At 40.5% G+C, this 13,105-nt stretch overlaps 1 protein-coding gene across 9 annotated transcripts in view; it reads left to right on the top strand.

The window, feature by feature from the left end:
* The window catches only part of FAM13A (family with sequence similarity 13 member A), a 311,779-nt gene that overhangs the window by 276,604 nt on the left and 22,070 nt on the right, over nucleotides 1–13,105 (top strand). For 7 of the 9 annotated variants that reach the window (XM_033105662.1, XM_033105658.1, XM_033105663.1 and 4 more), the window contains 3 exons: nucleotides 2,145–2,341; nucleotides 2,911–3,012; nucleotides 5,230–9,791. In XM_033105662.1, the coding sequence (XP_032961553.1) occupies nucleotides 2,145–2,341; nucleotides 2,911–3,012; nucleotides 5,230–5,356 (426 nt within the window). In that variant the 3' untranslated portion in view covers nucleotides 5,357–9,791. Of the gene's footprint in view, nucleotides 1–2,144; nucleotides 2,342–2,910; nucleotides 3,013–5,229; nucleotides 9,792–13,105 lie in introns of those variants that run through there. The other 2 variants (XR_004422991.1, XM_033105659.1) reach the window with 1 other exon arrangement.

Here is a 13,105-nt window from a genome sequence, read left to right as displayed (position 1 = left end):
TTTTAAGGAGCCAGTACTAGTCCCTGGTGATCGTTGTTCTTTATTAATTGCTCATACATTATCTATGTATTGAGTCCTTCTAGAATCTATCCAATATTCACAACAACCTGATGTTCTTATAATTTCAAGATCTATTTTGGCTGTTTTTCTTTTTTCCTATGATTGTCACAGCTTACTGAGATTACTTTTGTTTGGCTTCATCTTAAAAAACATTGAGTTCTCACGGTGTGTAAGTCACACTCTCACATTTTTAAGTTCTCTCAGGACCATGGAATATAACTGATAAGGCCTAGACACCTGATTTCGTTTTTTATGTGTCGAGGGCTTTAAGACTCTCTCACTAGTAGTTTGTATTTCTCTTTTAAAACTGAATTACTAGACTGTTTAACAGACATTTATTGAGCACCTACTATATGCAGGTATTTGCCGAGTTCTGGGGACCTCAATGTTCAGACAGGTCCAAGTCCCTGCCTCCGCGGAATTTACGGTCAGGTGGTTCTACCTGGTCTTCCTCGTCCAGGGAAGGGGTGGGGGTAGGAAGCAGCTGGCTGAGCTGCGCCGCCTGTGTGCCAGGGGCACCTTATCAGGTACTGACATATATTATCTCAGTTACTTCTTATGAAGACTTCATAGGTGGGAATCGTTACTTCCGCTTACAAAAAAGAGAAACTTATTAATTTAAAAGTCATGTTTACTTTGTTAATTTAAAAATGTTTTTAATGATTTAAATTTTTAAAAATTAATAATGATGCCCTTACTTCCGTGGACCAAGCAAAGACATTGAAGATTTGAAGTAACCCCAGAGAGAATCTGGAAAAGCCACTAGTTTTTGCCAATGTTGTCTTCATAACCATACTTTCATTGTGGTTATGGAATGGTCCTTGTCTGTTGTTTTGTTTTGCCTGTTTGTTTAAATTATTTCTCTTCAGAGACACTACGATAGGCATACCAAAATTTATGTAAAGAAAATCCACTGCGTGCTTGTGCTTTGACCACCAGTGGTAACTACTCCTGCGTCCTGAGATGAATTTGCTGCATTGGCACTGAAGCCCCTTGGTTTAACTAGAACAATTGATGTCCTTCCTGATGTGCATGTAGCTGTACTCCTAACCAATTTTGTTATTTTCCAAAATATTAGGATATTTTCTCCTGGTCTGACTAGACATTTTGGTGATGAATTACTTTTAAAATCTTTCAGACTCTGATATTATTTTTTTTTAGACTTGCATAGCTTTAAAATTGGCACTACAAAATACTAATTTGACTCCATTGTTTTTATGATTGCATTATCATCAAGACAGAGAATATGATACTTTTCTTAGATTCTGAAAAATACAGTCAGACTTGGAAATTCCTTGAAAAAACGGGAGATTTACGATTCCAATCATGGGAAGATAAATGTTTTGATCTCATCAAAAATTCTCTAAGGGGCAGCCGATTAGCTCAGTTGGTTAGAGCGCGGTGCTCTTAACAACAAGGTTGCCGGTTTGATCCCTGCATGGGCCACTGTGAGCTGTGCCCTCCACAACTAGATTGAAACAACTACTTAACTTGGAGTTGATGTGTCCTGGAAAAACACACTTAAAATAAATGAAAGTTAAAAAAAAAATTTCCTAAGATTTTGTGTTTTATCCAAGCAACCATTAAGTATTTTACAATTTCAACTCTTAAATAGAAAGGGCTGTATTGTTAAAGTTCTGAGAACGTTTATAGCTTAATAAAAAATATTTTCTGAGGTATACAAGTAATGCAATCCTGAAAGCACTGATGACTGGTGGTGGATTTTCTTATGTGTTTTCACAGAGCGGGGAACTTTTGGATTCTTTTGCTTCATTTGATTAAGGGTATAAATTATGATGGTTGTTCCTCCCTATCCTCAGCCTTGACAAATGTTAATTGTGATGTCCACTAACTTTGTTGTATTTTTTTCCCTATTGAGTGACTGTGTTTAGTGTTTGTGTTACTTACTGTGTACGTACAGATGTTCAGTAACATATTCATACTGTGCATATGTGTTGCTAAATGTCAGTATAGAAGAAACTATATGGTGTCTGGATAATTGAAAGATCATTAAATGATATTTGTGATGAAAGAGTGTCAGAAAAAGTAACCAGATTCTGGTTGGGGTTGTTTTGTATCTCCAGGAAGAACAGGAGGGTTCAGAAGATGATAGCAACACAAAACTGGACTTCACAGTCTCTCTGAAAACCGATTTCAGTGCCCGTTGCTTTCTCGACCAGTTTGAAGATGATGCTGATGGGTTTATTTCCCCAATGGATGATAAAATACCATCAAAATGCAGCCAGGACACTGCGCTTTCAAATCTCCATGCTGCTTCAATGTATGTTGTTTTGGTGTTGAAATGTTTGGGTGAAAATAACTTTCCTACATATTATTTTATTCTTTGTACTTCAAGTGGCTGACCAAACACAGACTTACCTGGAGTGCGTCTGTGCAGATAAAACAGTGACTTTTTTTTATCTTCTGGCTCAGTTTCTGTATGTTCTTCATCCCATGTTATTTGAGGGAGCATCTGAGATTTGCTTGAACAATCAGAATGGCTCTATAAATGGCCTCGTGTGGTTCTGTACTCTGCAGCCCATCATTTAACACTGAGCACAGATGTCATCTCTTTCTTTCAAAGCAAAATACGACAAAGCACCAAGGAATTTCACAAACCCTAAGGATTCCTAAGTAGCAGGAGCCTTATGGAAGCCCCAAAAGCCATAGCTGTTGTCAGTATTTCGAGGAATAAAATACATTCGTTCCTGCTGACCCTCAGCTCCCGCAACGGTTTTTGCATTTATGTGTTCCCCACTTTGTCCACAAATCCTATCGAGTCGCACAGTCATTACATTTATGACAATTCAGATTTAACTCAATTTTCTTGATATTTTTCTGCCCCTTTAGACCAGAACTCTTGGAACACCTTCAGGAAATGAGAGAAGAAAAGAAAAGGATTCGAAAGACACTTCGTGATTTTGAAGACAACTTTTTCAGACAAAATGGAAGGTAGTGCATGTGTTTTCCCTCCCTCGCCCCTTCTGCGCACACATCCTCTTTTTTTCCTGTCAGGTCTGGGCGATGCCTCCCAGGTGGGAACCGCTGTGCCTGCTCCCTGTAACCTAGCCCTCAGGTCTGTTGTGCCCAGGGCCCCTTCGAGGCTGACTGTGAGATGGTGAGGTTTGTGTGGTCCTTCAGGAAGAAATGCTTCTTGGATAGTATCCAAGACTGATGTAGACTGAGCTAACATTTGTAAAAGTCACCTGTCACATCAAATTCTAATCTAAAATGAGCAGCTTGAAGCTATGTTTCCAGTCGACAGCCCCGGTTTGTTTTTGTTTTTTTGTCTTAAGAAACTAGAAAGAGAAATAAGGAAAGGACTCTAAATCTTGCTGGGTTTTAAGCACATTTTAAAGGCAAAGATGGTAGTTGTTAAGTTTGAATGAAAAATACACAAGAAGCAGTAAATCCACCCGATTACTAGGGTACTTTCCACCAGTGAGTTTTAAGGCATAATGGAGTCCTTATGTAACACTGTCCTGAGGCTTCGTCTTCCTTGTTTGCAAGCAGCTGCACACAGAGTGTCTGGCTCAAGTCACAGCAAGAGGCAAGAATAGATTTGCATCTCTTACATTGGAGTTAAGTTTTATCGTTATAAATTGATTTTGTTTTAATCCAAATTATCTAAACAGTGTAAATATAGTTCCTCTTTAAGTCCCTTTTCATACTTCTTGAAAGTATTGAGAAACAAAAGGACCATAAAAATTAACTGTGGCTTTTAGAATGTGTTGTATTACAGTTTATTTCAATTATTGTATAACTTTAATTTTAAGATCTCTGATTTGGCTCTGTCCTGTAATGACTTTCTCAATATTTATCAATTTTATACCTAAATATTTGCTTTTCTTTCTCCTTGTGTTCGGGATATTTATATATTTATATATCTATATTTAGAAAATATAGATAAGCAGATAAAAGAAATAATACCCAAAATAATAATACCCAGAGATAAACCAGGATTAATGTTTGGATGATTCATTCCAATCATCTTTCTAGGCATATTTTTGGTTTGTCTGTTTCTCTGGTTATTCATAGTATGTACAGGTATCCTATGCATGAGGAACTACATATAATTATATATAAGTTTCACGAGGGTTCAGAAAGTATAACTGACGGGAATGAATAAACGTCGTACAGGTTTAGAACTCTGAGGGACTTCAGATCTCATAAATTCTGGCTCCATCATTTCCTGTCTGAGGAGAGTGAAGCCCCACAGAGGGCACAGCTGGGCCCCGACTCCCACTGCTCTGCTCCCTTCACTGCCTCGTCTGAGAAGCCATCTAGAATCACTTCCTTGAACAAGGCAAGGCATGAATAAATGAGTTTATTTTTAGTACACTGACCCAAATAAGTCCCATGCTATTGCCTTTCTCATGTTTGTCCTTTAATAAGAAGAAAAGGAAGCCTGGTGTTTGAATGTTTGACATGTGCATTTCAAAAAATGAGAAGCAGGACTGCACCACGCAGTAGCCGAGAGCAGTCACTGTACAATGGGCCTGACGTGCCGTCCCTCTTTCAGCGTTTGTAAAATGGGGGTAATAGCACCGCTTCCTTGAGTTCTCCCGAGGGTTGTGTTGGACCGTGGGGACAGATCCCCTTAGCACAGTGCTTGACCCATAATAAGCTCGCAATTAATTCTTGTGCATATAAAAAGTGTGCATATAAAATTAGTAAACCGTAAAGGCTTATTAGTATCATAGGATTCAATTGCTGGATTCCATGGCTAATTTGATAATAATTAGGAGTATAAACTATTTTTGAGAAACCTGTAAATTATGGGTATACCAATTGCTAAGTAGAAATTTAATGGTCCGTTAGCTGAAATATATAAAAGTGAGAAAGCATTCAATATAAATAAAGGATTTCAATGTATGGAGACTCTTGATGTGAATTTATACATGGCAGCAGCGAGAGGAACTGTCTACATTTCTTAATCCTTCATTATCTTCAACAAGAAGATATGAAAACTCAGTCATGTGGTGCCTTCTGGGGGAAGCTGCTTATCTAAACCCAGCTCCAGTCTTGATACCAAGTGAAGTTTGGCAACACTGATTCTACAGATTAATAACCTGCAAAGTTTCCATGTTGGTACTATACCTGCTGAACGGTATCATGTAGGAGAGACAGCAAACAGTCCTCACCCCCCTTTCCCTTTGTTTCCATTAGAAATGTCCAGAAGGAAGACCGCACTCCTATGGCTGAAGAATACAATGAATATAAGCACATAAAGGCGAAACTAAGGCTCTTGGAGGTGCTCATCAGCAAGAGAGACACTGATTCCAAGTCCATGTAGGGGGCGGCCGCAGCCCGAGCCAAGGAGGCTGGCGACGCACTGGGAATTTGCCACCTGCCTCCCCTGGTACATAGCAGCTCTGCAGAAACTGGAAGGCAGCCTCGGGACTGGACCTGCAAAGCATGTAGCCCTCTGCCTCCAGGCCATTGGGATCGGCTCTAGTTTCCATTGCCTGCCTTAGAAACCACCGAGCTGGACAAAGGCGACACGCCCTGACCTAGGAATTTTGTAAGGGAAAGTCAAGATTCCTGCGCACGCGTGCACAAACACGCACAGACACTGTAGTGGAAGCTTTACTAACACTAGCAGTGGTAAGTCACTACATTGAGACACACTCATCCACAGAGAATATACACTGTTCTTCCCTGGATAACTGAGAAAAGGAGGCCATTCATTCTCTGTCCATAACTGTGATAAAAACCAGCTCAGTACTCTACTCTGTAGAGCGGACTTGCTGTGCCCATCCCTGTTCTCTGTGGACCCAGTTACGTGGGAACGTGCATTGGAGCCCTATTTGCTGCCTTGGCCATTCCTGTTTCCTTTCCACAGAGCTGCACCTTCCCCCACTCGTGTGAATCGCTTCCCTTTCAGCTCTCAGGTAGATGGAAGCAGCATCTGCCCTGAGTGGCAGTGCAAACGTCTATTTGACCGTGTGTTTGTGTGTTTCTTCAACACTTCCTCAGCTGACAAAGAATTTTGAGCCCTATAGGACTGGATTACCTGCCAGGGACAGAGGGAATATAGCCGGAGCTATATTAATGCTGATGTTTAAATCAGGTAACAGGGTAAAGAGCCTGGAGAATTCTTTCCTGAACATTGACTGCACTTACCAGTCTCAGATATTAACATCAGACACGAAGCGAGACCAGCATGCTATGGCAGCCTGTTTGGGGCTCGGTTTCATTTTGGCACAAGCCAAACATAAAGGATCTTGCTTAATTTTTAACTGAAGTGTAGAGGATCATAAAAGAAAGAGAGAGCACTTGTGTTCTCAGCCACTTGAGTAGTTACCAGAGTTTAGTTTTTGTTTGTTTTTTTAAGTAAACCTGCACTAAAATCCCCTGAGGGGTTCGTATGGCCCTTGGAGTTCATCCCAAGGCAGAATCTAAATCACATTATTTTCAAGATCATGTATAAAGGGGACAAATAATGGTGTATGGCCAATTCTGATTATAATTTTGTTAAAGATGATGTCACAAAGCTGTCTATATTAGACATTTTGGAGGGACCAGGACATTTAAGGCACCAAACCATTCATCTCTTCAATGTGCTGATGTCACTTTGTGATTTGTTATTGCTTTATAACCCTCCATGTGTGCACTGGGGAACGTGGGTTCTGGTTCTGCCTGTCCATCCTGGGTCCATCTTTGTGCTTTGTGAGGTGGAGCAGGGACCGCACAGCAGCCACTGGGTGTCCGGAGGAGGCATTTCAGCAGCTCTGCCTTTGGAAGAGAATGTTGCAGGTTGAACAGAACAACAGGATGCCCTCCTCTATGTCTTTTCTTAAAGAGTACCACTTTTTTGTTTTGTTTTGTTTTTTTAAGAAGACAAAGAAAGAGAACGTAAAACTCTACTGACCAATTGTCCATTTCAAAAAAAATGGGCTTTTGAGAAGTTGGTCAGATTGGATTTGTAGCAGCAATTTCCATTGCTGAAGTGAGGCAGCAGCTCTGTCAGCTGAAAATTGTTGAAGTTGGGAGTGGGTGAAAAAGAATGCCTTGACGTTGTCGGCTCTGAAAAATATCTGCGTAGAAGCATGAGCAGTATATTGGAGGCACCCTACACACTGAAAGACGGTACCTAATCCTCCAAATGTAAAAAATGGACACGAAAATATAGTTTGGTATTCTTTGCTCCACTGTTTACATTACAGATGGCTATAATTTCAAGGAGTTATATTATAAATGAAATGATGCACTTTAGGATGTTTTCTATTTTTGAAATCTGAACATGAATCATTCACATGACCAAAAATTGTATTTTTTAAAAGAAATACTTGTCTAGTCTGTCCTTTTCAGTAATTATTCTCTGAAATAAGTTATAATATAAATCAAATCATTACCAGTTAATTTTTAAAGCACATCCATGTAAGACTATTGTTTTGAAAATACTAATATGCTACAGAATTTTAAAAAGAGAAAAAGTTATGTAAATGAGAAGCTACTAAATGTTTTGAAATCTGTTGTGTTGCGAAAGGTAAATTAAGTAAAGGATTTTTTTCAGGAATTCCCATTCAAATTTGTATGATTGAATAAAAGAAAATACCAAGTTATGGTAAAATAAATTGTGTATGGAATGTCATGTTTTCCTTTCTAATTTCTAATAATCTATATACTTCGTAGACTGGCGTCCACAGTAAGGGAGAAATAGCCCTATTTACACTAGATCCTATCTGAAGACATGTTATATTAGTCACTAGGTTCTGACTCTGCCAGAAATACTGTGGCGAATTTGTTTCCACAGCAACCATTTCTGCCGCCCAGGGTATCAAGACCCTAGAGACAGCGTCTTAATTGGCTTCACACAGAATACTCTGGACTGGGTTTTTTTCTTTGCTCTCTTGGGGAATGTGTGTGTGTTTATTAGCATGTGCCAACAAAATAAGTGTCAAGGGTTATTTAATAGCAGTGATAAGTAAAGGTGAAGCATGAATAAACTTGATTGTATGGTTATAATAATTAGAGATAGGAGAGGCTTGTAATTTTCACAAGCATTTGCTTTCATTGTGTTGAGTCTGGAGTAAACATGGAAATAGATGTTTATATTCAGTATGGTATCATTACTGGTTTCATGTTTGAATCATTTAGGTCAGATTTCACTTTTTAGTCATATATGTGCAAGGTTTTGGTTTAGGGGCCTACTTAGAAGGTTTCATGACAGTGAAGTTTGCCTTGTGCTATGAAAAGAAAGCCCGCACAATCTCAGTGATCTCCAATTCAGGGAAAATTTCTGTGAAAGACCAAATCAAATTAGATTTCTTCCATTGGGCTGCCAGTTTGAAGTCAGAATTATTATTGCCAAGGTCAGGGGTGTCTCTATATGTAACATCAGTGTAATTTTTGCTTTGTCTCATTCTGATGCAATGCTTGTGTGCTGGCAGGGTGTGTCTGCTCGAAGGTATGGCATTTCTAGCCCAGGACAAGGGCTGTGCTTGTGTCAGAAAGGTAGCGCTGAGATGTCCTGAGGCCAGCAATCTTGGAGCCCCTGAGTGCTGAGCATTTGTTAATGTGGTTGAAGTTTGAATTCATTATAAGCTGAATATTTAATCATCAGAATCAAGGGATGGCGGCCATAGTGTCAAGTAAGTTGGTTCTTTCTGGGACTGCCTAGTTCTCAGTAGACAGAGTTGGGCCCAGTATCTAGAATGGATTGCAGATCTACAAGAAAAATCAAATTTTAAAGTTTGTTCATTAATTTTTTTTTTAATGATTATTAATCTGATAATGAAGGTGCCATTTTTCTTAAGGGTTCCATCTTACTGCTTTTGATGGTATGTTACTAATTGAACACCATAAGCTATTAACTGCTTTGTGAAAAGCTGGTTGTAGTCTAAATTCTGTTTTGCTTCCAAGAGTGGTTGTCCTGACACACTGATTCTGGATTTTCTTTTTTCCCCTGTAGGTGGGAAGTAATGGCTTCAATTCTTCCTTCGTGTTCTTTTTCAGTATCCTCTTGGTTAAATCAGCAGAGAGGGACAAACTGAAGCAGGCAGTTTCCTCTGAAGCCCATGTGTTTGGTAGAACCCAGAACATGCTTTCCTTTCCTTTTGTTCCCTTTCGTTTTTACCCCCCCACCACCCCTCAAAATACACTGAATTTTGTCAAAAGATAGGTTAACGATATTTTCAAATTTTTATATATTCAAATTGTGCACACTGGCCGTTCTTCACAGGGTGGCCGACATGGCAAGCTCCAAACAAGAGTGAGCTCCATGTCAGCCGCTGTTGTTTCAGCCACTTTCCCAAGTAGAGACTGTGCCCCTGTGGGCATCGGCGTTCTTCCACCACGACCCTTCATAATAGATGTGTGTAGATAGGGTGAGATCGCTTACAGATTTACACAAATGTCTGTAAAATGAACTCTGTACATCTACAGCTTTGTATTGCTGTAAAGCTGCAGCTATGTCTCTATAGAGAATCTCATTTTGCCTGTAATCCAGCCAATCATGGTCAAGTGTGTGGCTTGAGGAATCATTTCAGCAGATCTAATAATTCTCAATCTGAAAGCATCTCTCCAGTCACGAAAATCTCCAAGAGTGGATACAATTTTAGTAAAGAAAATGGGCCCAGAACAATGTTTACATGACATGTAAGCAGAAAGTATTTGAAATTACAGTTGTCCTTTTTTAAAATGTAAACTGAATGAAAAATGATATGTACATTTTTGTACATGACTGTATTTTGTATAAACTTAAATAAAATATTTTGAACTGTGAATATTCTGGAATTTTTGACAGCATCAGGAGCTTGTGACTGAACCACCGGTGAGGTCCAACCTTTCCCTTCGATAAGGACTCAAGCTGCTCCCTTGAGTTCCTCAGAAGCCTCACGAGGATTAAGTTTTTCTTGTTCTGTCTCCAGAGAGGGCACAGAAAGGTGAGGCAAACGAGGTACAAGCCAGGCATGCCCCTGGTCGTAGGTACCGTGTTGCCCCGAAGATAAGACCGGGTCTTCTGTTAATTTTTGCTCCTTTAGGGCTTATTTTCATGGGATGTCTTATTTTTTCATGTACAACAATCTACATTTATTGAAATACAGTCATGTCATCTTCTAGAACATTGTCATAACGTACTAAATGTGTCGGTCTGGCTAAGATCTTAACTGGGGCTTATTTTTGGGGTAGGTCTTATTTTGGGGGAAACATGGTAGGAAAATGGGCCTGCGCTCTCTGCTCAGCTGCCTTTAGAAGAATTCATGGAAGGGGCTGGAGGGGTGAAACAAAGGCAGTAAGCAAAATGAATGAGTGAATGAATGTGTAAGTACATTTTCACAGTCTGTTTTGCCATCGCTGGTAAATGTATTAGCCACTTACTACTATGAAGCTAGTAAGGCTACCAGAAAACTGTGACTCACAAGGAAAGGCCCATTTCAGTTGTGTGAAGCTAGAAGCTCACCCTTCCTGTCACCCGTCAGGACAGGCGCTCCCTCACACAAGCCTTGAACAGCCTGCTGAGTCAGGCAGCACTTGCTCCGTACAGCTGAGACACCTCCGTGCTGGTTAGGTCTGCAGGTATTCTTTAAACTGCACGTGTTATATGTGCTCGTAGTAAAAAAGTAAATGTTAAAAATATATTAAACCTGAAATCAAAATAATAATAATAATAATAAGGCTTGGAGTAAGGACCTTGTCCTAACTGACACCAGGATTCCAGCTGAGAATCTGACTTCGGAGTACAGAGATGCAGTACTGCTAACGATGGTGCAATTTAAGGCCATTCTGCCAAAAACTGAATAATTTAACTTTTGAAACACTGGATCCAGAGTAATAACATTCAGGCAGAAGAGTCCGGCAGCATTTAATGACTCCATTTTCGTAAGTCGTATTTGATGTTGCCCCTTTGAGGACCATAAAGTGATGCTCTCCCAAGTACATCAGGTGCTACAGCCTGTTACAAAGCCTCCGAAGCCCCCACCTCCCCCAGCAACTGTTTTTGCTCTTACTCCTGTTGTAGTTTGTGGTACTGTGGACTTCCTGAAGGGCAGTTGCAAAATGGGGACCTACTACGTCCCGTGGGGGCAGAGGTTGAGAGCGAGAGGCAGTCCCTTTCAATACTTTCAATGGCCTTCTTATTACCTCGTCTAGAAAAGGATTCTGAATGTTGTAAGACAAACTATATCAGTTATCCCTAAGCTGGGTCAGCTTATCCAGGCTATATATACACAATAGAATTTCATATTCAGTAAAAACCAAAGTCAAAATTCCCAAATGCATTTTTAGAATCCTGGCTGGCAGGCAGAGAGATGGGATTTGGCAGGAACTGGGATTGTTGACAATTGGTTCTCACTTTTCCTTTCCAGCAACAAGGCTTGCACACCACAGGGTGGCCTCCGTGTTGTGTGGCATCTGCTGGGGAAATGCAGCCTCATGTGACACCCACCTGAACCGAGTCCCCCACTCAGACCTCTTTGTCTGTCTCAGTTGGGCCTGTGTGTGCATCAATTATGTGATGGGGTTATTTCCAAAGCTGTCAGTTCTGAAACTCAGAATCTTTTCGATGTTTGAATTTTTCTCTCTTGAATTTCTCAAAAGCGATTCATAGATGCTCTGAAATCCTTGTCATGCTACTTGTTCTACAGCTTTGTGTATTCTTTGGTAAGATATTTTAAGACATTGTGATTTTTTTGTAACTTCTAAAGAACTTAAAATTACTGGACAAGATTAGACAAAGGGGAGTGAAGGACATTCCTCTCCAGTAGCAGACAGCAGTGCTTCTTAAATACGCACGTGAATGGCTAAGGGGTCTTGTGCTGTACAGTATCCCTAGGGTTTAGGGGGCTAACATTCTGCATTTCTGACAGGCTTCCCGGTGCTGCCATGCTGCTAGTCCAAGGACCTCCCTGCAAGTAGCGGGTGTGCAGACTGAATCCTGGGGATTTGTGGAAATGAGCAGCTCTAATCAATTCCAAATCCCAAATTAATAGAGACCAGCACATTTCACGCCACCAATGGAGGCCGAATGCTGCTCGATGCTTAAGGCCCAGGTTGCAGACAGATGGCTTCTCTGTGACCTGGGTATATTACTTACCTTCCCTACGTCTCCGTTTCTTTATCTGAAAAATGGAAACAATCATAGTACCTACCTTACGGGGTTATTATGGGAATTTACTTGGATGAACATAAAGTGAGTACACAATAAATAAATGATGGCGGGGGGTTATTATTATCGGCATTGAGACACAGATTCTCTCTGTGCTGAAGTCCAACAAAATATTTGGAATGGCTACAAAAAAAGGAGTTGTATTTCCCCCACCATCACCCGCCAATACCTTGTTTGTATAAATCAGAACAGAACATGCTTCCAGCACTGAAAGAACAAATTAGTGCTAACAGGGTACGCAAGATTTTGTGAGAACACTGACCCATCCTCCTGGAGGGGAAATAAAATTGTGGCTACTAACATTCTCAAGTAAATTGCATCAAAACCTATGTGCAACTTTCTTATATCTACGCTTGCTAAATTCCTTCCCTTGCAGAGCAGGGCAAATTCCTCTAAGTCAACTTCTCCGCAAAATATTTTGGGAGGTCCAAATCTTAGACATGTAAACAATATTAACTGGCTGAGCAGCCCCTGAGACCAACGTGGGAATGCCTGAACTCTGTGCAGTGAAGGAACAGAATAACCTTTGAACTGATTTCTAGATCACTTGATGTCCTGAAATTACTGTCTCAGGGTGTATTTTTAAACAGTTAAAAACAAAGCTTACCCTAGGGAGGAGAGTTGCTTCATTCTTGGCAAGCTCCTAATTAGCATCCTAAATTTCTTTAAGCCTGTGGGCCAGGCTGAGACTGGGAGAGTACCTGAGGTCCTCCACTCCCTTCTCCCACAGGGGGCAAGCTGAAGGTGCCACCGCGTAGGCCAGCAACAGGGCGAGCTTGGGATTCAATGATTTTCCAGTCTCATTAAATAAGGCCCTGCCTCCCAGTACCTCAGAAATTCAGAAACTCTAGGTCTCCTCGCCAAACAATCTGCCAGTGACTTGAACTTGAGAGTCCTTGAAACTGCTACACAAACATCTGAGCTCCTGTGAAT

The sequence above is a fragment of the Rhinolophus ferrumequinum genome, chromosome 5, assembly GCF_004115265.2.
Source record: "Rhinolophus ferrumequinum isolate MPI-CBG mRhiFer1 chromosome 5, mRhiFer1_v1.p, whole genome shotgun sequence".
NCBI lineage: Eukaryota > Metazoa > Chordata > Mammalia > Chiroptera > Rhinolophidae > Rhinolophus > Rhinolophus ferrumequinum.
This window is presented reverse-complemented; position numbering and strand designations above follow the sequence as displayed.